Genomic DNA, 22,486 nt, shown 5'->3' with positions numbered 1-22,486 from the left:
TGTAGAATGCAAATTAAGGCCCCTCTGAGGTTCTGCTTTTTACCCATCAGGTGGGCAAAGTGGCAAAAAGGGAACATGACAAATGCTGGGGCATCCAGGCCCACGGAGGCACTGTTTTCCTGTATATCAGTAGAAGCCTGCTGCAACTGTGAGTTGTTCCAACCATTCTGGAAAGTAATTCGGAATTATGCCAGAAAAATCATGAACACCCTTAACTCCAGCCTTATTGCTGCTAAGTCTGCTTCCTGCTCACGTAAAAACATCAAAGACAGAAGGAAAGGACCTATGTGTACAAAGGTGTTAGGAGAGGCCTGTTTCATGGTAGCAAAGAACTGGAAACTAGGGTGGGGGTGTCCATCCATTTGGGGGGAAAGGCTAAGTCATTAGGGTATGTGAAGGTGATGGAATACTAACTATTGTGCGGTAGGGAATGAGTGACAGAAGGTACCCTTTCAGAGAAACCTGGGAAGACTTGTATGGACAGAGGCAGAGGAGAGGGAGTAGAAACATGACAGCATGGTAAAGATACATAATTTTGAAAGCCTGGAGAACTGTGCTCAACACATGAACCAACCACAATTCTAGAGGCCCCCAAATGCATCACACCAGACACCTACCGAGGCAGTGGCCTCAGGATGCATGTTGGAATATGGCTTTTTTGGACATGTCCACTACAGGGATTTGTTGTGCTTGACTCTGCATATTTGTTCAAAGGATGGAGTTTTTCTTTCTTTTTCAGTGGGTGGAGGAGAAAATACATTTTTTGTTCATTGAAAATAAATTTAAAAACTAGGATTTATGAGTCTGAGACTCTTGCATATACTACTGCACAGGGAAAACAAATGCTTGTTAATTGAAAAATTAAATAAAATTTAAAAACACAACAGGAGCCAAGTGTGGAGCCGCCGTGCCTGTCACCCCGTATCCACATCACTCTGTTTTCTTCCACCATGTCACCTCAAACTCTCCACCACCCAGCTGGACCATCCTCTGAAAGTGCTGGGGATAGCCACCCAGCGGTCCCAGACTATCTGCCCTTTCTCAAGGAGTTTAGCATCTGTCTTGTGAACTCTGCCCTTCCCCTTGTACCCTTGATCTCCCCATCATCCTTCCATGGTCCATCTCCCTGAACAAGAACTCTGAAATTCTTCTGCCTGCCCTCCCGCCTTGCTTTGTATCCTCCCTTTGACTTGGTCTTCACCCTCCATCCAATCATTCTTCCCCTCCTTGCTGAACCAGGGAGATAGACCTACCCCCGCCCGCACCCCACCATGATTGCTTCACTTTCCCATCTTATTCAATAAAGTTCTGAGTTCAAATCCGGCTCCAAGCATTTTCAAATTGTGTGACGCTGGGCAAGTCACTCAGCTCCTGCCTGCCTCAGTTTCCCTCAACTGTAAACTCAGGATGATCACAGCCCGTCCCTCAGAGGACTGTCAGGAGGCGGTGCAAACCTCGGAGCGCAGGGCGTGGATAAATCGGAATTGCTCTGACTTTCCGTCCCTCCCTCCCGGTGGGCTCCTGCCCTGACGCCTGCACGCAAGCCCGGGTCTCTCCCTGTCCCCCCATCCCTGCTCCCCTTCACAGCCTCACTCCCGCAGGATCCGTCCTCTCCTCCCGCCTCCTTCCCAGGGCTTCCAGGCCGAAACAGCTCTTCACAAGGCCACCCCCAGCCTGCTCCCTCCCGATGTCCCCCCTTCTTCCTGGAGTCTCCTCCTGCCAAGCGAGGTTTCTGGGACTCTCTGACCCTCCCGCCCGGCGCTCCTCCTACCTGCCGGGCTGCTCCTCCTCAGGCCGGCGCACCTGGACCCCCGGGCATGCTCCTCCTACCTGCCGGGCTGCTCCTCCTACCTGCCGGGCTGCTCCTCCTACCTGCCGGGCTGCTCCTCCTACCTGCCGGGCTGCTCCTCCTACCTGCCGGGCTGCTCCTCCTCAGGCCGGCGCTCCTGCACCCCCGGGCATGCTCCCCGCTCGGAGCCCGGCCCTGGGCCCGCCCCTCGAGGCGTCCGCAGGGGGCTGTCCCCCTCAGTCCCCCCAGGAGGTCCCCGCTCCCCGGCCTGGAGAGCCGATGGCTCGAGGCTTGACTCCCCCCTGCCCTCCGCCCCCAGCACTGCAGAGGGTCCCGCTCCCCTGGGGGTCACCTGCCGGGAGGCCCCCGCGCCGGGGGGCGCGGGCCAGGGGAGGGTCACGGGTGACCGCGCTCGTCACGTGGGGCCTCCTCTGTGAAAGGGGGCGAGGTCGGACCCCAGGCTCCAGGCCCCCCAGCTCTAGCTCCGGGATCTCCCGGCTCTCCTCCGCCCCTGGCCAGGGGGCGCCGCACCTGGGGAGACGGGCGTGCCAGGACCCACCTGCAAGCAGCCCCGCCCCCAAACAGCGGCCACTCTGGGGGGCCGCCCAGAAGCCCCCCAAGACCGACCTGGGGATGGAGAAAAGGAGAAGGGGGAGGGCGGAGGGCACTGTCGGGGGCCGAGGCCTTCCCTCTCACTGCCCCTCACCGGACCAGGTTTGGGGGCCCGGCAGAAGCTCTGCGGGCTGACAGGGGTCACGCTCCACGGTTCCTCCCATCCCCCGCCCCCAGTCTTCCTCCGCGCTAAGCCTCCTGGGATTTGGAGTCCTCGCCCCCCTCCCAGAGGCTCCTCGAGGAAATGCCGAAGCCCAACCAGCCTTTATCGCCGCTGCCGCCTGAGGCCCTGCCCGGAGGCCCCGCCCATTTCCCAAGGGACGTCAGGGAGCCGGAGTGCCCCCTCCCCCAGCATCAGGAGCAGGGCTTCGGGAAGCGGGACTACAACTCCCAGAAGGCAACGGGACGCCCGCGACTGCGCAGTGGCTCTCCCATCTCTGCCCCCACCCCCTCCTCGCTCCTCCGCCGCCCTGGCTTTCTCTATCTCCAGACGCCGCGGGAGCCGGACCGGAGCCGGAGCCCGAGTCCGAGCCGAGCCCGAGCCGAACCCGAGCCGAGCCCGAGCCGGAGCCGCGTCTGGGGTCGGGCCGCAGCTGCTCCCGTCACTGTCAGGCGCTGCGGGCGAGGCCCAGGGCGGTCATGGAGACCCCCGGAGGCGGGGCGCGCTGAGGCCTGGGGCCCCCCGGGGGCGCCTCAGTCCAGGTACGGGGAGGGAGGAGCCAGAGGGGGGATGGGAAAGGGCTGGGGGCGGGGTAGGAGGGGGGTTGGGGGAGAGAGCGGTGCCGGGTGGGGGTGGGGGAAGGGCCGGAGAGAGGGAGGCGGGCGTTGGTGCAGGGAGGGGGGGAGGGGAGACCAGGTGTGGGGGAGGGGCCGGGAGGGAGGGAAAGGAGGGGGCTACGCGCCCCAGGGAGTCTAGCCTGGTCTGGAGGGGAGGGGGCGGGACCAGCCCAAGGTCACCTTTCCGTCAGTAGGTTGGGGGGGCCCAGCTGTCTGTGCTGCTGGTTCCGATTCTGGGGTGCAGCAGGACTGGGGGAGGGGCAGCCCTGAGAGGTGGGGGGGCCCAGGCTTGGAGTCCGGGGGAGGGGGAGGTGCCGGACCTCCCCCATCTGGGCCGGGCCGGGCCGGGCCGGCCGCCCTGTGCGCCCCTCGGACCCCGAAACCCCGTGTCTTGGTCTGCGCGGATCACAGGTGACGAGCCGCGGATTGGACCGGGCTGGCGGCGGTTGGCCGGGAGACATGGCTCACCTGAGGGACTTCGCTCAGCAGGTAAGGGCTGGGCGGGGTGGGATCGCTGGCGAGATCGTGGGGCAGGATCGTGGGCAGGGTTGCGGGGCAGGATCGTGGGGCAGGATCTCGGGCAGGCGGGATTGCGGGCGGGATCCTGGGCAGGGTTGCGGGGCAGGATCGCGGGCGGGATCGTGGGGCAGGATCGCGGGCGGGCGGGATCGCGGGCGGGATTGTGGGCAGGGTTGCGGGGCAGGATCGCGGGCGGGATCGTGGGCAGGGTTGCGGGGCAGGATCGCGGACCGCAGCACGCCGCTACCCGACCCGAAACAGGGCAGACTGCCCGCCGGACCCCTCGCCCCTCGCCTCCCCCACGCCACGGTGCCACCCGCAAGTTTAGAATTCCCCTGGTCAGTAAAGGGCATCCGCGGGGTCCATCTCTCCTGAGCGCCACGAAGAGAGGCGTGCCAGTGGGCAGGACACCTTCGGAGAGTGGTTATCAGGTGCAATCTCATCTTTTACGCGACTGCTACCTGGTGGGAAGGAATCAAACTTGGGGTGGGCTCTGTTGGCGTCCAGGGGACCCCGGCAGAAATTGAACCCGCGTCTGGGGAGGGGGGACTAGCACACCAAAGGACCGTGGCTAAGTGTGGGGAATGCCAGGAGCCTGGGGTTCTCAGTCCTAGGGCGCTGCTGAGTGGGCCAGCCATCCCCCTGTCTGGGGCCAGGTAGCGATTCTCAAGGGTCCCAGTCTTCTTCCCTGTGGCTCCTCAGAGCAGGGACAGCACCTTGACATTTGGGGAGATTCTTTTGTGAGCCATGCGTGACTATCCCCTTGTGCTTTCTCGGTGTGTATGGTTCAAGTGAGCTGCTTGAGCATTTCTGCTGCAGAAACTTCTGGGAAGGGGCCCTCGGCTGGGGAGCCACCCTTCTCTGGAGGTGGGACAAAAGCTGCCCTTTGCTTTTGGCTGCCCTGCGACTAGCGCCCAGATCATGTTTGTGCTTTGTCTGAACAAAACTGATCATACAAGGAGGTTGACTTAGGTGAGAGCAAAGAAGGTCAGTGGAGGTAGTCGTTGGAGATAGGTAGAAATGCATTTTGACTGTCAATTGGAGGACACTTTTTTAGTTAAACATATTATTTTTAAAACTGTGAGTTTAGAAAGAGTTGCTGAGTCCTTTTAAGAGAAGAAAAAATAGGGTGGAATGATTGTGCCCACAGGTACAGAGAGGTTAAGAGAAGCCTTGTAGTCCCCTAGGGTAATTGTGTGGCGCTGAAATGAAAGGACAGATGTCACTGGGCCTGGCCTGGTGATAATGCCAGCTGCGACTGCAGGTGGGGCCTTGGAGGGAGTGCTGACCTGACATCTTGGATTCGTCTGCAGAGCAGTGGTGCGCTGTGGAACTTATCCCCTCATACGTGTGAATGGGGCTCCAGCCGTGAAGAGTGTTGGGGTCTGTGAGCAGAGGAGGCAGAAAGAAGCGCTCCCCACTCGTTAGTCCCTTTGGCAGCTTGAATTCTGGGTACTGCTCAGGGCTGAGGGCCCAGGAGTAGACCTAGCACTGCCTCAGGTGGGGCTGGGCCCTCAAGAGCCTTGAGCAGCTACCAGGTGTGGGCACCTCAGAAACTCCTTCCACACACTGTCTGTTCCAGACAGAATTACAGTGCAACTGATGCTTCAGGTGAAGGCATGTAGAACCAGGAGCCTGGGGAGTGGCCCACCCCTCACACCCCGCAGTTCATGATGACAGGCCCTTTAGAAGAGCAAGGAAGCCCAGAGTGTCCTCAGTGGGCTAGACATAGTCCTACAGTGAAATCTAGGAGGCAGCTAGGGATCCAGCAGGGATGACCTGGTGGGACCAGGACTTTTGAGGTCTTTTCCACCTCTGACTCTGTGCTGTCTCAGCAAAGTCCTCTCTTCTGTGGCAGCCAGGCCAGCTCCCAGAGGAATAAGCAACCTGGCCCCTGGCGCCCCCCAACACAGCCATCCTTGGGACCCTGCTGGTCTTGCTGGCCACAGGCCTGTTGGGGTGACTTGTTCCATCAGCCCCTCTCAGGCACAGGGTCATGACTTCTGGATTGGCCAAAACTAACATATGGTGACCCTTTTCACTTGCACCTGACTCAATCTTCTCTCTCCTTCAGTGTTCACCTCTGCCCTCCAGTTGTTTTTCTGAACCATTGGATCCTCACTGCTTGGTTTATTTTTCAGTATGTGGTTTCATTTTATTTTCATTTCCAAATTCTCCCCTTCCCCCATGCACCCATTAAGAAGGCAAGAAAAACAAAGCCCACTACAAATATTGGCGGCCCCATGAGACAAATCCCACGTGAGCTGTGTTAAGAAGGAAGGAGGGATAGGCTGCCACCACAGTCATAGACTACCTTGTTCAGCCGTTCCCCAGCAGGGCCTCCCTCTTTTTTCCAGTTCTTTGCCACCACAAAAAGAACTGCTATCAATGTTTTTGTGCTTATGGATCTTTTCCTATTCCTTTGATCTTTGGGGGCCAGCTCTGGTAGCAATATTACTGAGTGTGCTGGGGATGCACAGTTTATTATCAAAGCTGATATTTGATGTGTCCGTGTTGATACCTGCTCCTTCAGGATTGCACCCTTCCACGCATTTGTCACATACCATCTGTCATGGTTACACACGTGTAACGTGCCCCCTGGACCAGGAGCTGCCGTTTTCTCCTTGCCTCCCATCTCCATGGGGCAGTAGCCACTGCCCGGGGTCTGCAGACTGTCCACAGGCTGAATTATCTCCCTCAGGAGCCGAGCACAGGCGCCAAGTTCTCTGAGCTCTTCTGGTGAGGTGGGACTTCCCATTTAGCTTACGACAAATGGAGTCCTCTTCCCTCCTGCCTCCTCGGCCCTAGTCAGCCTTCAGAAAAGAGGACTTGGTTCTGTGCCTATGCTGTCACTCCCAAGGCTCTAGGACTGGAATGACCCCCAGCAGAAGTGACCGCCTTTGCCATCTGGGGTTGACGTTAACATGGATCTCTGAGGTGGTTTGTACAATACAGGGAACTGCACCTGGTGGGCCACAGTACACTGGCCCTGAGGTTCAAATCCAGGTGGCCCTGTGCAAGTCACTTAAACCCTGCTTGCCTCAGTTTACTCATCTGTAAAATGGGACCAATAATAACACCTACTTCCCAGGGTTGTGAGGATCAAATGAAATCGTTGCAAAATGCTTCGCCCAGTGCCTGGCATGTAACAAACAAACCCCTAAGGGATAGTTGTTATTATCCCCTCGGGTTTCCCTGCTCAGCACCTGCAGTTACTGTTGTCCCTCAGTCCCATTTTTCTGCACTCTGCATTCCTCATCCATGACTCTATCAGTAAGACATGCACCTTCCCGCTCTGGGCCAGCCACCTCTTTGTCTCCCTGGCCCTCTCACCTCTGCTTCAAAGTACAGCCCTCTTGGGCCTTTGCCAGGCATGGGCATGAAGCAGACGCCTCTCCGTGTTCAACCCTGACACCTGTTCTCACTGGAGAAAGGCTAAGTGAGTACCCTTGGGGTGACCCTGGAGAGCTCCTGTGTCTGACTTGGTTCAAGGCACCTTAATGATACCCCAACCATAGCTCTTGGTAAAAGTGTCATTAGTAACCTGAGGTGGCTTCTGTGGCTTCTCCAGAAATGAAAAGCCTTGGGGAGCTAAGGTTAAAGCCTGTAAGAGCCAGAGAGGCTGATAACAGAATGTCTGTTGGGAAGAAGACGGGTCATCTTTCATGGCAGCTCCCAAGGGTCCTGAGCACATGGGGTAAATGCCCGTGGAGGCCTCTCCCTCTTTAGACCAAGCCTCCCAGTTTTCTGCAGACCACAAGGGAGCCCAACAGTCCTCAGGCTGCCTTCCCTCCCACCTGAGCTCCCAGTTCTACCCCAAGAGGAAGAGCAGGGAAGGTCCTGTTGGAGGAATGAACCCCTGAAAGGTCAACACCTTCACTGCCTGGCAGGATAAACTGGGGGTAGGCCCTGAAGAACCAGGCCTCAGCTTGCTCCATATGATGGAGGGACAGTCAGACAGATCTCAACCCATCACAACCAGCAAGGGGATGGTTTTCTGGTGCAGGCAACACTGGCAAGAAGAGGCCCCCTTCCTTGACTGAGATGACACACCTTTTCAATGAGAATGCCAGCATGGCCAAAGGTGCTCCTTGCTGTCCACACCCATTCCCCTAATACAGATAGCCCTTCTGTGCCTTCGTTGAAAATCCATGGGGCTTTAGCCAGAATCCTTCCTCATGTGGCCATACCCTCAGATCTTCAGTGCTCCCCAGTACTACTTCATGAAGTCTAAACTCTCGACTCTAGCCTGTTTCCCAGCCTTGCCTCTATGTGCTCCTTCTCACCCTGCCTCTGTGCATGTAGCTCCCCCACCCCTAGACAAAGGGCAGAGGCTGCCTGAGGCCCAGAGGGAGGGGGCCTGCCTAATTCAGAGGTGTGTCTTCCGTGGTGACTGGTTTCTTACCCTCCCATTCCTGTAGGGTGGGTGCCCTTCTGATCAGTAATCAGCTGGTGTTGACAGGAGGGTATAAAGGGCAGAAAGCCATAAATGCAGGGTGATCAGGGACCTCAAAGTCAGTCCAACTGCATCATTTTAGAGCAGACCTGACAGGTGAGCGGCCAGGAGCTCAAGTAACATGCTGTGCTGATTGTGGGGGTGAGGTGAGCAGGTGTGGGGTAGAGCTCTGGAAAACCTGAGTTTACAACCAGCCTCAGACACTGCTAGCTGTGCTACTGGAGGAGTTACTTCCCTGTTGCTTGCCTCAGTTTCCTCATCTGTAAAATGGGCATGATTCTCACACCTTCCTCCACAGGTTGTTGTGAGGAATAAATCTTGGCAAGCCTTAAAGTGCTCACTTTTCCATACTTAACACTGTGGATATAGAGTGAACAGGAAGCCAGGGGTGGGGCTTGCTAGGGACAGGCCAGCCTGTGGCCTCCCTCCCAGGGTGCCAGCTGGGCTCTTCCATGGCACATGCCTGCCTCTCTTTGCAGCACTCACGTGTGGATCCTGAGGAGCTCTTTACCAAGCTTGAAAGGATCGGGAAGGGCTCCTTTGGGGAGGTGTACAAGGGCATCGACAACCGCACCAAAGAGGTGGTAGCTATCAAGATCATTGACTTGGAGGAGGCCGAGGATGAGATTGAGGACATCCAGCAGGAGATCACTGTCCTGAGCCAGTGTGACAGCCCCTACATCACACGCTACTATGGCTCCTACCTGAAGGTGAGTGAGGGGGCCCAGCCTGGGGACTCGGAGCTCAGGACCTCTTTGTCATGGTGATGCTCAGGAGTCCTTGCAGCCCTCTGTCCTCAGGGACCTGGGTGTGTGGGCACAGACTGGTATGGGCAGGTGCATTCACTTTACTGATGGGCACGTCCAGACCTCAGGGAACGCCCTCTCTCCACTGTCCCCTTCGCAGAAACCCCTTCTCATAGTCTTGCCCTCTTGGGAGATGAAAACAAGACTGAGTGAGAAGGCTCTGAAGATCACAGGTCCCTCCACCCCCCATTTCGGTGCTGATAGCAAAGGTCCAGAGAGGGAAAGGGTTGGCCCTAGTCATGGAGGTGCTTCTTCTCTTAGAGTGACAGGGCAGTTTGTACAGCATTGTCCCATATGGCTGATCAGTGACTCCCTCAGTGTGCCCATCGGTCCTGTTTGCTGTCAGTCTTGTCAGTGTCTGTCCTGTCTTCCTGCCTTCTGACATCCCTGTAGGACAGATAGCTCTGTCTTTTTCTTTGTTGAATGGCACACCCTCACTCCAGTGTAAGCCAGACCTGGGCCTTTTCCAAGACAGTCCTTGGTCTTCAGATGTTTGCTGTGTCCACACTTGGGTCTAGAGCTTCATCCTTTTAGCCTGGTAGATTTTGGGCTTTGTGGTGGTCAGCATCACCTTCACCATTTTTTCTTTATGAGTGCTGAAGAAATGGAATGACTATTATTCATTTGTTCAATTTAGCTTTTTTCCCTTTAATGAGATTAAACCTGGTATGACATAGCAGAGAAGTGATATGTTAGCAAGGAGTGAGTTTTAGGAGGCCAGAGAGGGGGTGGTGTTGAGTGGGACCCTCTTATTGGTCCTGGGAGGGTTGTGGGGTAGCCAGATTGCTAGGGGAGACCCTGAGGGCTTTCAGACACATTGGTGAACCACAGCCACTCCCTTTCCTATTCCTTCTAAATATTTTACTTTAATTATTTGCAGAGCACCAAGCTGTGGATTATTATGGAGTACTTGGGTGGTGGATCAGCCTTGGATCTGGTAAGAAATGGAGCTAATTATGAACTTGTATAATGTGGATTGGGCACAGTAGAGAGAGAGATTTTGCTGTTGTCAGTGGGCCTGGTGAAGCAAGCCACTGAGGACTCAGGGCCACTGGAAGGAGGTGATGGCCATACCCTTTTGCCTTGAGCCCATGTTTGTCCTTCATTCTCAAAGAGGACCACGACATTCAGATAACATGACTTGCAGTTGACTTTGATTTGAGTGAGGGAGGGCTGTGCAAGGTCACCAACCTCACTTTCTTCTCCTGAGCCACTGTGTCCAGTGGCTTGATATTCATCAGGAGGGCTGGAAATGGCCCAGGATTTAATGGGAGACCCTGGCCCATTCAGGCTAAGGTCTTATCACATTCTCACTTTGAGTGAGAGACACCCATTCAATCAATAGGCTTCTTAGAGTAGTTGCTCAAGGGATGGTCCCTTTAATTAAAAAAACAAAAAATCAAACTGGGAAGGGAAGACCCTCAGGGTTCCTGGGTAAAAGAGAAACAGCTACTATTTAGTAATTAGTCACGGTGTTAGGTGGGTGGAATTATGAATTATGAAAAGAGAACTCATGGCTTGGTAAAAGAGGCACTAGGAAAAAAACACCTTAAAAAGCAGAATTGGCTAAATGAAAAAAGAGGCATTAAAAGGTCACTCTAGAAAGCAATTCCTTAAAAATCAGGACTGGGTAAGTGGAAGCTAATGACTCCATGAGATACCAAGAAACAATAAAACAAAGTCAAAAGAACAAATAGAAGAAAATATTAAATATTTCATTGGAAAAATAACGGACATGGAAAACTGATCAAAGAGGGATAATTTCAGAACTATTGGATTGCTTGAAAGCCATGATCAAAAAAGCCTAGAAATCATTTTTCAAGAAAGTATTGAGGAAAGATACACTGATATAACACAGGGTAAAGTAGAAATTGGAAGAATCCACCACTAACCTCCTAAAAGAGATCCCACAATGAAAATTCCCAGGAATATTGGTAGCCAAATTCCAGAGCTGGCAGGTCAAAGAGCCTTCAGGCAGGCAGAAAGAAACCCCTTAAATATTATGGAAACAGTCAGGATGACAAAAGATTTAGCAGCTTCCACATTAAAGGGGAAGGCAAAGAAGTTTAGAATTATAACCAAGAAAAACCTACCCAGCAAAACTGAGTATAATCTTTCACGGGGAAAAAAAAGGGAACATTTAATAAAATGGAGAACTTTCCAGCAAAAAAGACCACAGCTGAAAAGAAATGTTGACTTTTCAAATACAAGACTTAAGAGAACCAGAAAAAGGTAAAGAAGAAAAAGAAAGGATCCAATGAGGTTAAGCTGTTCCCATTCCTTATATAAAGATGACACGTGTAACTTCTAAGAAACTCTTTCAGTTAAGAGGATTTTACATGGAGGGTGTGGGAGTGAGTCTATTATACTGGAATGATTTTTTTTTTTTAATGAAGGGGTAAGACTGGAATGTGCTAAGAGAAGGGGGAAGGGAGAGAAATAATGGGGAAAATTATTCCATTTAGAAAAGTGTGCAAGGAAAAGCTTTTAGAGTGGAGGGAGAAATGGGGGGTGGAGGGCAGCACTTCAACCTCACTCTCCAAAGATGGAAGAACATGCACCACGGGTACCCACACCCTCTCAGCTGGGTAGAGAAATCCATCTTACTCAAAAAGAAATAGGAAGGGAAAAGGTTAAAAGAAAGGTGGTGGTAGTAGCAGTGATAAAAGGGATGGTAGATTAAAGAAGACAATGGTCAGAAGCAAAAACAGACTTCTAAGGACAAACAGCAAAAAGAGAGAGAGAAAATGGTAGCTAGAAGAAAACAGGATGGAGGGAAATACAAAGTTAGCAATCATAAGTGTGAATGTGAATGGGATGAATTCACCCGCAAAATGGCAGCAGCAGAATGGATCAGAAAGCAGCATCCAACAATATGCTGTTGGCAAGAGATACGCTTGAAACAGACACACACGGAGTTAGAATGAGGGGCTGGAACAGAATCTCTTGGGGTTCAGATGAAATAAAAAAGGCAGGGGTAGCAGTTATGATCTCAGACAAGACAAAAGCATAAATAGACCTGAGTAGAAGAGATGATCAGAGAAATTTCATTTTTCTAAAAGGTACCATAGACAATGAAGTAATATCAACATTAAAATGGCACAGCATCCAAATAAAAATGAAAGTTAAATGAATTATAGGGGAAAATAGTGAAACAGGATTGCTGTTATAGTTTGTGTGTGTCCCTGACCAGTTTGTGTCCTAAAAAAGTGAGACTGTGGCACCACTGCTTTGAACATGGGTCTTTGATACCTTTTGAGACCCTTGACATTGAGACAAGTATGGAAAATTCTTCCTCCAGCCCCCTCAGCTAATGAAGCGACCTGGGGCAAGGCCACCAGGCTTCCATTACCATTAAGTGGATGCACCCCACAGGTTTGGGGCCTGGGCCTGTAACTGAGCAGGAAAAGCATGGGCCAGGCTTACAGAGGGGGACTCAAATCCCTTGCTTCTACACATTTTCCATTTTTAAAATAAAAATTTATTAAAGTCTTTTTTTAAAATAAGGGGCACATTCTTTTGTTGGGGCCTTCAAAGCCTAGTTTTAATTTGTCTCATGGTTTTACAGTGTCTGATACTTAAAAACAGGAGCATGAAAGAAGTCTGCCTAAGTTGTAATTCTTCCAAGAGAGACTGACTTAACAGGCACAGAGGCTTCAGTGGGACTGAGGCCGCCACAGCCTTTGGACCCCTGACTCTTCTGTGCTCTCCCATCTATACTGTACTCTCTCCTCTTTTTAATGGTTTTTCCTTTTTCCACTTTCAGTTTCTTCTGCCTTTTTCCTTCATGCTTAACAGAGACAGTAGTCAGTAGACAATCCTGGAGGGGCTTGTGTTTGTAGAGCAGCTGTGCACAGAGTCACCAGAGAGTATATGGGAGGCAGTTGGGGGTAGAAGGGCCTGGCAGTTTGGGGGGCTGGGAAATCAGGAGTCCATCATGTAAATGCAACTCTGCTTGCCTGTAAGGTCTCAAAAACTGACTGAGGCTGAGCAGACTAGGGCCTTTCCTCATTAGGTGTGTCATCCACTTGTCGGCACTCTCCCACCAGCAGCCCTCGGAGCTCTGAGGAAGGCTGGGAGCTGGGAGACCAGATGCATTGTGGACCGCTGTTTTCTCTCCATCTTCCAGCTAAAGCCTGGGCCTTTGGAGGAGACCTACATTGCCACAATCCTGCGGGAGATCCTCAAGGGTTTGGATTACCTCCATTCCGAAAGGAAGATCCACCGAGACATCAAAGGTTTCCCTTGGGGAAGAGGGTATTTCTGTGGTTCTTTGAGAGAGAGAGGGAGAAAGAGAGAGACGGAGAGGAAGGAGACAGAGAGGGAGAGAGAGAGAGAGAAGAGCAAAGCCCAGCCTGTCCTGCAGGGTCTTACGTCTGTGCCACAGCCTGCCCAGAGCCCCACCAGCCCCTGATTGTACTCATGGGCAGACCCTGGTGGAGGAGGCCCGCAGAGGGAGGGGCCTGCAGACTCTTGTCAACAGTATGTTCGTGACCTCAGGCACACAGTGTGTTCTTTGTTCCTGAGTAACTTTTTCTTTGAAAAACCTCGTGACTCCTTAGATGTAGAAAGGAACACCAGCAGTTGTCCTGGTGACATCGGTGTTTGAGAGAAAATGGGCCTTAGCCAGGAGCTGCTCCGGCCCATGTGGCCTTCCTTTACAGAAGCTCCTCATAGAGAAGATGCCTGTGGGGGCTGCCTGCTTCCTCATGGTACTTTGCTTAGCTTGGGCTCCAGAGGCCTGGGCACTCCCTGTCTCTGCTGTCCATCTCCTACGTGACCTCAGGCCGCTCACCCCAACCTGTGTGCTGTAAAGAGGGGAAGGGATCCCTGCCCCTTGAACGTCAGGGAGATGAGTGAGATCTTGTGGGAAAAGGGTCATTTTTGTCCTTCTGAAGTGGCAAATAGGGATTGAGTCTGGGCAAACAGGCTGAGCTGAAGGGCTTTCTCCAGGGTGGGATAATGACAAGCATCCAGGGTCCTCATTTCAGCAGGAAAGGACATTCTGTGGAGAAAGAGAACTGAATGCAAGGCCAGGAAGGTGTTTTGTGTCTTGCCTGCTCCTGGCTGCAGGCTTTGTGCTGTGTGGGGGTTCTTTAAAGAGGGAAGGACTCACAGTCCTGGAAAGGAAGTCTATCCAAAATGATTGCGTGGGGTGGCAGTGACCAGGTACCTGCCCCCTGGCTCTTGGCTCTGACCAGTTCTGGTGTGGTTGCTTGCCCCATCCCAAGGCTAGAGAAGCTTCAGACTTGGAGTCAGTCTTGGCCTTCCCACCCTTGAGAAGCCAGCTCCCTGGAGCCCCCTGCCATTGACCAGAGCTGAGCTGTGGTGCTTTGACCCAAGCAGTTGGAGCCAATCTCTTTCTCTGAGAGAAGTGGCCCATCTGTGGTTCTGTTTGGCTGAAGACACGGCCAGCCCCCAGCTCTGCTTGTTTGTTGAACAGCTGCCAACGTGCTTCTGTCTGAGCAAGGCGATGTGAAGCTGGCAGACTTTGGTGTGGCTGGACAGCTCACGGACACTCAGATCAAGAGGAACACCTTTGTGGGGACCCCGTTCTGGATGGCACCAGAAGTCATCAAGCAGTCTGCCTATGACTTTAAAGTGAGCGGGAAAGTCTGGACCAGGGCTGAGGGGTGGGGGGACACACTCATCTCTATTCGGAGGAGCTTCATTGTGGCCAGCCCCATGAGCTGTGCACCTGACATCTGCAGTCCTTTGGGGTTCTCATTTCAGGCAGATATTTGGTCCCTCGGAATTACAGCCATTGAGCTGGCCAAAGGAGAGCCCCCAAACTCAGACCTTCATCCCATGAGAGTTCTCTTCCTGATTCCAAAAAACAACCCTCCCACCCTGGAGGGGCACCACAGCAAGCCCTTCAAAGAATTTGTGGAAGCTTGTCTCAATAAGGACCCTCGCTTTGTGAGTATACACCTGCTCTCTGCCCCTTGGCTGCCCAGTCCTGCTCCTCAACTCCCCTCTGGACCCCCAGGAACACCAAGGACGCCTTTGGCCAACTTTGTGACTTCAGGTTTTTATGGAGGTAATGGCCCACACTTGAGGTGGGCAGCTAGTCAGTAGTGGAGCCTCCCAAGTTCAGCTTTGGTTTGTTCAGAAAGCGTGAGGTATCTGTAAAGGGGAGGAACCCCTCCACCCCAGCCCTGAGGAACCCTCCCCTCATAGAACCCGTGTGGGTGGGGCCCTCCTTGGGGTTGATCCTCCCTCATCTGACCCCTGGTGCCCTGTCCAGAGGCCTGCAGCGAGAGAGCTGCTGAAGCACAAATTCATCACTCGCTACACCAAGAAGACCTCCTTCCTCACCGAGCTCATCGACCGATACAAGCGCTGGAAGTCAGAGGGTCGGGGGGAAGATTCCAGCTCCGAGGATTCTGACATGTATGGAGAGGCACCGCCTGAGGGCTGTGGCGGGGGGTGGGGGGAGTGTTAGGGCTGCTCAGGGGGCTTTCTTATCGAACCATAGTTCAGTTCCTCTGTTGAGTCCCTGGAGTGTCGGTCCCTGGGTGTCAAATGGGAGGTTCCCACCCATCACTCTGCAAAATACATTTCCCTGTGGATCTGTTGTAATTGAAATGTCTCATTTCCTAGTGATGGAGATGCAGAGGATGGTGACCAGGGCCCTGTTTGGACTTTCCCCCCAACCATTCGCCCGAGCCCCCACAGCAAACTGCACAAAGGCATGGCCCTGCAGACCTCACAGAAGGTCAGGCTTTCACAGAGACTGGGCTGAGACAGGGCGCAGGGGGAGGACAGGGAAGAGGGAGGTTCTTTTGGCCAACGCCGCATCCCCTAGGGATAGACCTGCCCTGTCATGCTATATGTTCCTCACCTGTGATAAGTGACTGACTTGTCCTTGGTGGCCGGTCCCCATGCCCTTCCCAGCCTCTCACCCTGAGTTGTCTGCATACACACCACAAAGTTCACATTGTTCTAGGCCCAGACTTTCTATTGCAGCCCCTTCCCATATCCCTGAGGCTCCTCTTCACAGGGCACAGCAGCCCCAACAGCCCCAACTCCGATGGCTGGAGACTCCTGCTGCATACTAGATCCAAAGTGGCTTCCTTGTCTTTGACTGCCGTGTCCCACCCAGGGCCCAGCTGTCCCATCTCACCTTCCACAGTCCCCTCTCCTGAATTTCATTTCATTACACTTTGAGGGTTCTCACCCTAACATCCAGTTTATTAAGCATCCCTCCCAACTTTGTGTCAGCTTGCAAAATGAGGAACCATGCCAGCCGCACCTTCATCCAAGCCCGCTGAAACTCTTCAAACACTGGACCTTGAGTCAGGAAGACCCGAATTCAAATCCATAAATTAGAGGGGGGGTTTCAAGATGTACTCTTAACTCCCACCAAGGCAGGTGGGTGGCTGTTCCCTTGCTCACTATGCATTTCCCTTGATAGTCTGCAGAACCCATCAAACGGCAGCCGCGGTCCCAGTGCCTCGCCACCCTTGTCCGGCCTGTCTTTGGAGAGGTGAGATCCAGTGGGCAGGGTGCCTGTGTCCCTGCGCTCTTCCTGGGATGGGGGCAATTGTAAGAAAAAACAGCAGCACTGCCTTTGACTGGAGCACAGTGATCACTAGGAGTTAGTCAGTCTCTCTCATCTCTGCTGCTGTTTATCACGCGGCTGCTCCTTTTCATTTTCCCAGTGGCCCAGAACCTGCCCATCAGCAGGGAGAGCCCAGGATGAGAGCAGGCTGTTGTCCTTGGCTTCTAGGCCTCAGCTTTGCTGTGGGACCCAAGGCTGTCCTCCTAGAGCGGGCCCTAGGGGCACCTGCTGTGTGCCACCTCCTATGCACAGTTGTGGCCCCACTGGCAGGCTCCAAATGAGCAAGTTGGGTGTGAAGTGGCAGTCTCTAGAGGGAACCCCAGAGGATACTATCGCAGAATATTCCTGCTGTTGTCTTTTGCCCCCTCCTTAGAAGAAGAGGGAGTGAAGTCATAGATGCTTGAGAAGCCCAGGCTTGGTGGTAGGCCTCAGGAGGCAGAATCCCACAAGCAGCTTGGCTAGGCCGCCATTGAGTAGCCACTGGTCACCCATGCCGAGAGAGGGAGGAAAGAGAGCCAAGCAGAGGTGAGAAGGAGCTGGGGCTGTTCCAACCAAATGACTGATTTGGGGCTGAAAAAGAGCCCCTTCAGCTCATCCCAAGTAGTGTGACTACAACACAGAAAGAAGAATGGGAGATTGTGGAGTAGCAGGAAAAAGTACAGCAAGCTCCCCTCCCCGCCAAAAAAATTAAACCTGGAAAATGCACCAGACCAAATATTGATCAGGAATTCTTTTTCCAGGCTAGACAGGTTGCGGACCTTGGGGCCTGGGTCTGACCCAGGGTGTATCACAGGATGCTCCAGGGAAGCTTGTGCAGAAGGCAGGAATAAGTGCCAACCAGCCGCTCTGCTGCTTACTAGAAAGCACTTAGTGCAGTGTCTGACACACAGTAGGCATTGACCTTTGTTTCTTTACTTTCCAGTTCACGTATTTGAGGGTAGACTGAGGAACTGTTCTTGGGGATGGGAGTCGGGGGTGAGAAGTAGTCACTGGCCTTATGCTGTGGATTCAGTAAGGGGCAAGTTCCACAGCAAGCAGCCACTGTGTGGCATGGACCCCAAGCTATGCAATGAGGTCCAGCTTTTGCTCAGAATCACCAGGGCAGAGATCTGAGACCAAAGGGAAGCCCAAGGGCCTATCAGGGGTTTTCCATGTTGTTGGTCAAGTCCAGCAGCAGTCTATTGGCACTCCCAATTGGGGCGAGCACACAAGTACTGTTGTTTAAACCTGGGGTGTAACAGTCATATACTCGGGAGCCCTGAAAGCTTACAGGTCCTTGGCCAGAGCCGTTCTGAGATACTGAAATGGTGGTCATTACCACCAAGAAAGCAGGAAGACCCTTTGGAGGTCTAGAGTCTTAGTAACAAAGTCCAAAGAATGAAAAAAATAGAAAATGTAAGATATCACGTAGCAATTACAATTGATCTGGAAAACAAATAGAAGAGAGGTTTCAGAGTCTCTGGACTACCTAAAACCATGACCAAAAAGCCTCAAGAAATAGGCTATTTCAAGAAATCTTGAAATGCCCAGATCTCTTAAGCCCTAGAGGGCAAAGTGGAAACAGAATCCTACAGTCTGCACATAAAAGAAACTCCCAAATGAAAACTTCCAGTGTCATTATAGTCAAAATCCAGAGTTTCCAGTTCAAGAAGAAAAATATACTGCAAGCAGTCAGAATGTAAATATCCAGAAGCTCCCAGTAACGACTGCACAGTTTAGCAGTAGAGGGGAGCTTGAACTTGGGGGAGTAGCTAACACTACCCTCCCTCTTATAGGAAGGAGTACTCACATGCACATGGTATGGGAGTTCTCATCTCACTGGCAAAGGAAATCGGGAAAGAGGAGAATGAAGAGGGCAGTAGGAGAGAGGCTAGATTAAAGGAAGGACTAGTCCTCAGTAAAGCAAACTCTAGGATGTACGAAAATGTTAACTCTTTTGTGGTGGCAGAGAATTAAAAGTGTCCCTCAACCGAGGAATCGCTGATTGTGCTACAGAATCTAAATGGGACGGAATACGTTTGTGTTGAATGATGGAGAGAGTTTCAGAGAAACCTGGGGAGACTTGTGTGAACTGATTTAGTGAAGTGAACGAACCATTTATATAGAGGCAACAGTATTGCAGAGACAACTTGGAAAAGCTTAGGAACTCTGATAACCAATGCTGATTCCAGGGGACTCATGAGACCTTAAAAGAGGTGAAAGACCCAGTGCTGCACGAATCCTGTTTTGTTTTTAAACACGGCCAGTGAGAGCGATCAATGGCCATATGAAAAAAATAGAAACAGCTGGGGAGGGAGAGAGGCTCATGCTCATCCAATTGGTAAAGCTGATGGAGAAACAACCAATGCTGTCTGGGGGAAAGCAGGCGAGTTAATGCCAAACTAATCAGGGCATACTAATGTCATGGAATAGTTTTGCAGCAAGAGAAGCAGTTGAAAGGGACAATTCCAGAGAAAGGCTTGTTCTGAGGCAGGCAGACCCTTACAGTAGCTGTAAGGAAAAGGCCTACCCATTCCATGTGCTGCTTCCAAAGCCATCCTTGTCAGTGCTTCCTTTGGAACGAACTTGTTTTCTCTTGTGCATTTTTTCTTCACAGTTTTTCAGTGGCTCTTTTCCTCCTGAATTACTGGTGCTAACCACCCACTCTCTCCCCCAGCCCCTCACCTAGCTGAAAACCAGGAAGATGCTGTCACCAACCCGACCAAGACCCCTGCCCATGGGGACCCACATCCAGAACCATGTCTCTTCCTATCCTGTTTGTCCATGACCTTTCTCTGTCATCATCCTGTTTGTCTTAGGGAGGAGGATAAGGCTCCTCCTCTCAGGGCAGTGCTTGATGAGCGTTGAGTCTTAGCAAGCCACTGTACTTGCTAACAATTGTCCTCCAGGTTTTTCTGACTGTTGGCATTCACAGAATTCTTGGGACCAATCAACTATTGTCATTTCTTGAAGTTCAGTCATTTTCCATCTATTTGTGGAGCACAGTATTCACTGCACCACTCCCAGTGTATGTGGGGGCACCCCCCCCACCCCCATTCTTGTTCTCTTTCTGATGGCGACCGGGCCTGCTGTGGTACATCCTCCCTCTTTCCTTAACCCTGGCCCACTCTCCACTTGTTTCTCTGTGAAGTTTGATGCTTTTCCCCCACCAGACTGTGTTCTCCTTTGTCCCTTTCACATATGTCTGATGCTTGCCCCTTCCTCCATGGTGGTAGGCTCTTCTCCACACACATTCCAGTTAGGAGGGAGAGCCAGTTCTGCCTTCTTTCTCATTCTTCACTTGGATGTTACTTTTACCCTCCCTTCTGCTTCCCTTCTTAAAACCCTCTGAACAGAACCGCCTCCACCCCCCACCCAGGCCTTCTGTACCCTTTGAAGGAAGACATGAGATTCTGAAGGATGTCTCCCCTAACAGAATACTGAGACATCATCACTATCCTGTCCTTTGTCAGCCTTCTGCCCATCTCTGGTGTGGTCGTCACACAGGCTTCCATGAACAGTCCGTTTTTTCACTTGGCCTTTAAGTGTTTGTTCTTTGTTGGGAGCCCAGGTCGTTTGCCTCTGTATGTTGTAATCTCAGACCACCTCCTCTCCTGGCTTGAAGCTGCCAGGTCTTGGGTGATCTGGTGGCTTCTTTCTGGATGCCCACCACAAGTCCTGGGACTTGTCTTTGGGTTTTCAGCTGGTGATATTCAGTGTTCTCTTTCCAATTTGCTCTCTGGTACAACTAGATCTGGGCAGTTTTCATTAGCTAAAATAGTATTCAGAGTCTAACGATTCTTATGCCATCTCCCCATCTCCATCACTGGCTTTCTGGGTTAGTCATTTTGGATAACAGAACAGTCCTCGCTGCCTCATGGAATCACCGATTGGTTCTTTTGGGAAGGCTGAGCACTTTCTCTCCCAAGCTATTTATTTTCCATTTCTTGCCATTGGAGCTTTTCATCTCATTTCCTTTCCTCCAGGAATGAATGCAATCCTTGTGGAAAACCCATCTTCCTCTTTTTCTCTATTCCTTTTGGGGATCTCTGAATCTGCCATTATTTCCTCCCCTTGGTCAGTGCCTCACCTCTCCAGCTTTAATTTCTGACTTGAGGCTTTGGGGTCCTGCCTCAGGCGGTGCCATTGTCTCTGCCCATTGCCTCCACACAGACTTGTTCCTCCTGGGTCTCTGAGATTCAAAGCTTTGGATCTTACAGGCCTTGAAACCACCGCCTGGTGGCACGGACAGGTTAGGTGACCTGGCTGCTTAGGGACCACCATGCTCCACTTACTAGGCCTGGGGAATGGCTCACCTGGACCAAGAGATGCCAAGATGAGGAGGAGAAGGTTGTGTCTGTCAGCAGAAAGAGCTGAAAAGGCAGGTGGGGGCCCAGAGGCACAGGTGGTGGTCGAGGCCCCACGTAGAGGACATCTCATCTGCCTGAGGCAAGATGGTGGTCATGGTGGTGGGGACGAGGTGCAAAGAGGTCATGCCCAGGTGTGCAGGCAGACTCAGGAGCAGCGTGTCTCATTCTCCCAGTAGCCCAGAGTCTTGCACGATACACATGCTCACGTTTGGTGCGTTGAAAGGCAGTGTGCCTGGTATACAGCTGGTACTTAATAAATGCTTGTTGCCTGACTTGCACAGCTCAAAGAGAAACACAAGCAGACTGGAGGCAGTGTGGGGGCCATGGAGGAGCTGGAGAATGCCTTCAGCCTTGCTGAGGAGTCTTGCCCTGGCATTTCTGACAGACTGATAGCACATCTGGTGGAACGGGTCCAGAGGTGAGTGGGCCCCGACCTGCGCTCGCCCTGGGGTGGCTGCCACTGAGCCCCTTGTTTCTGACTGGGTCTAGCCTGGGCTGTTGTGGACAGGATGTTGGTCCCAAGGGCAGACACGGCTTTCTCCCCTACAGGTTCTCCCATAGCAGGAACCACCTGACGTCGGCTCGCTGATGGCACTGGAGGGGAGACCAGCCACCAGCCTTTCCCTGACTTTCTAAAAACTGACCTCACCCCTTTGGGTCCTGCATTGGGGGACTCTGCTCCATGGTCGCCCTTGGATGCATCAGTTGGTGGATCAGCCATTGTCTTGTAATTGTCACTGTCGTCTTCTTCCCGTTCTAAGTGAAACTTGTGAAAGGCTGAGATGGTCCCTGCCCAGGGCAGTCGGGGCTGGCTGGACCAGGGGCATGGTCTGCATCAAGGGATTGGTCTGTGTTCAGGGAAAAGTTGGGAACCTTTGTCCAGTGCCTGGCACAGTCTAGCCACTGCCCCTGCAGGGAGGGCTAAGAGCCACCATGGCCTTTTAGGAACGGATTTCCTCCTCTTAGCGAAGACATGAAGGTGGCCCCAGTGCAGCCCACTGCCCTCCCTCTGCCAGGATGCTGGACACATGGCTCCTGGGAGAAGGGGCAGGAACTCTGTAACCCACCCCTCCTTGCCATGCCAGCAGACAGCAGTGGGCCAGCAAAGGGCGACTTCCCCCTCCCCAGTCCTGCGCACACAGCGTCCTGCGGGGACTCAGACCTTGTCTTGTTTGTGATGGTAGTAGATGCCTTGTGGTATTTAATCAGGCCCTTTGTGTTCTTCCTCTGCACGCCAGAATCACCCCAGAGGAGGGGGTGGTGGTGGTGGTGGTTTGTTTTGTTTCCTTCAGTATTCAAAGATGGAGATGTTGGTTTTCAAAGAGCATTGAAAGGGACCAGCCACTTTCAATAAAAAATGACCTGAGACTGTGTGGTGGCGTCTGCTGTTTCCCCTCACCAAGACCAGCTTGGGAAGGGCCCCTGCAGGGCAGCACTTGGAGGACTCCCCCATCACACACACTCCCTCAGCTGCCTCCTCTGTCCTGGGGATGCACAGAGGTGCCAGGGACAGAGCTCAGTGAAGTTTGGTCACTGGCAATCTAACCTGATCCTACTTTTTAAAATGGGCTGCTGGGGGAGCAAGTGATGGATGGATGAGAAAAGAGCCTTGGA

At 52.7% G+C, this 22,486-nt stretch overlaps 2 protein-coding genes across 6 annotated transcripts in view; one reads left to right on the top strand and one right to left on the bottom strand.

The window, feature by feature from the left end:
- BOK (BCL2 family apoptosis regulator BOK) overlaps positions 1 to 2,571 on the bottom strand; it is a 74,947-nt gene extending 72,376 nt beyond the window's left edge. Inside the window, exon 1 of one of the 2 annotated variants that reach the window (XM_072618772.1) lies at positions 2,417 to 2,571. The gene's annotated coding sequence lies outside the window, so the exon portion shown is untranslated. Of the gene's footprint in view, positions 1 to 2,141; positions 2,248 to 2,416 lie in introns of those variants that run through there. The other variant, XM_072618773.1, reaches the window with a different exon arrangement.
- Positions 2,572 to 2,794: 223 nt separating this feature from the next.
- STK25 (serine/threonine kinase 25) lies at positions 2,795 to 22,240 on the top strand. Of its 4 annotated transcripts, XM_072618766.1 has the most exons (12): positions 2,795 to 3,103; positions 3,590 to 3,667; positions 8,633 to 8,863; positions 9,840 to 9,896; positions 13,089 to 13,197; positions 14,403 to 14,560; positions 14,693 to 14,878; positions 15,207 to 15,352; positions 15,563 to 15,677; positions 16,377 to 16,448; positions 21,154 to 21,290; positions 21,422 to 22,240. In XM_072618766.1, exons 2-12 carry the CDS (start codon positions 3,638 to 3,640, stop codon positions 21,459 to 21,461), a joined length of 1,281 nt encoding a protein of 426 aa, XP_072474867.1. In that variant the 5' UTR covers positions 2,795 to 3,103; positions 3,590 to 3,637; the 3' UTR covers positions 21,462 to 22,240. The 4 variants fall into 4 exon arrangements, with proteins under 4 accessions (XP_072474867.1, XP_072474870.1, XP_072474869.1 ...); XM_072618769.1 differs by lacking the exons at positions 21,154 to 21,290; positions 21,422 to 22,240 and adding an exon at positions 16,900 to 21,147 and having other exon boundaries at positions 2,835 to 3,103; XM_072618768.1 differs by lacking the exons at positions 21,154 to 21,290; positions 21,422 to 22,240 and adding an exon at positions 16,897 to 21,147 and having other exon boundaries at positions 2,835 to 3,103.
- The last annotated feature ends 246 nt before the right edge of the window (positions 22,241 to 22,486 follow it).

Source organism: Notamacropus eugenii, chromosome 6 (assembly GCF_028372415.1).
Source record: "Notamacropus eugenii isolate mMacEug1 chromosome 6, mMacEug1.pri_v2, whole genome shotgun sequence".
Classification (NCBI taxonomy): Eukaryota; Metazoa; Chordata; class Mammalia; order Diprotodontia; family Macropodidae; genus Notamacropus; species Notamacropus eugenii.
Note: the sequence above shows the minus strand (reverse complement) of the source record. Positions and strands in the feature narration are given on the sequence as shown.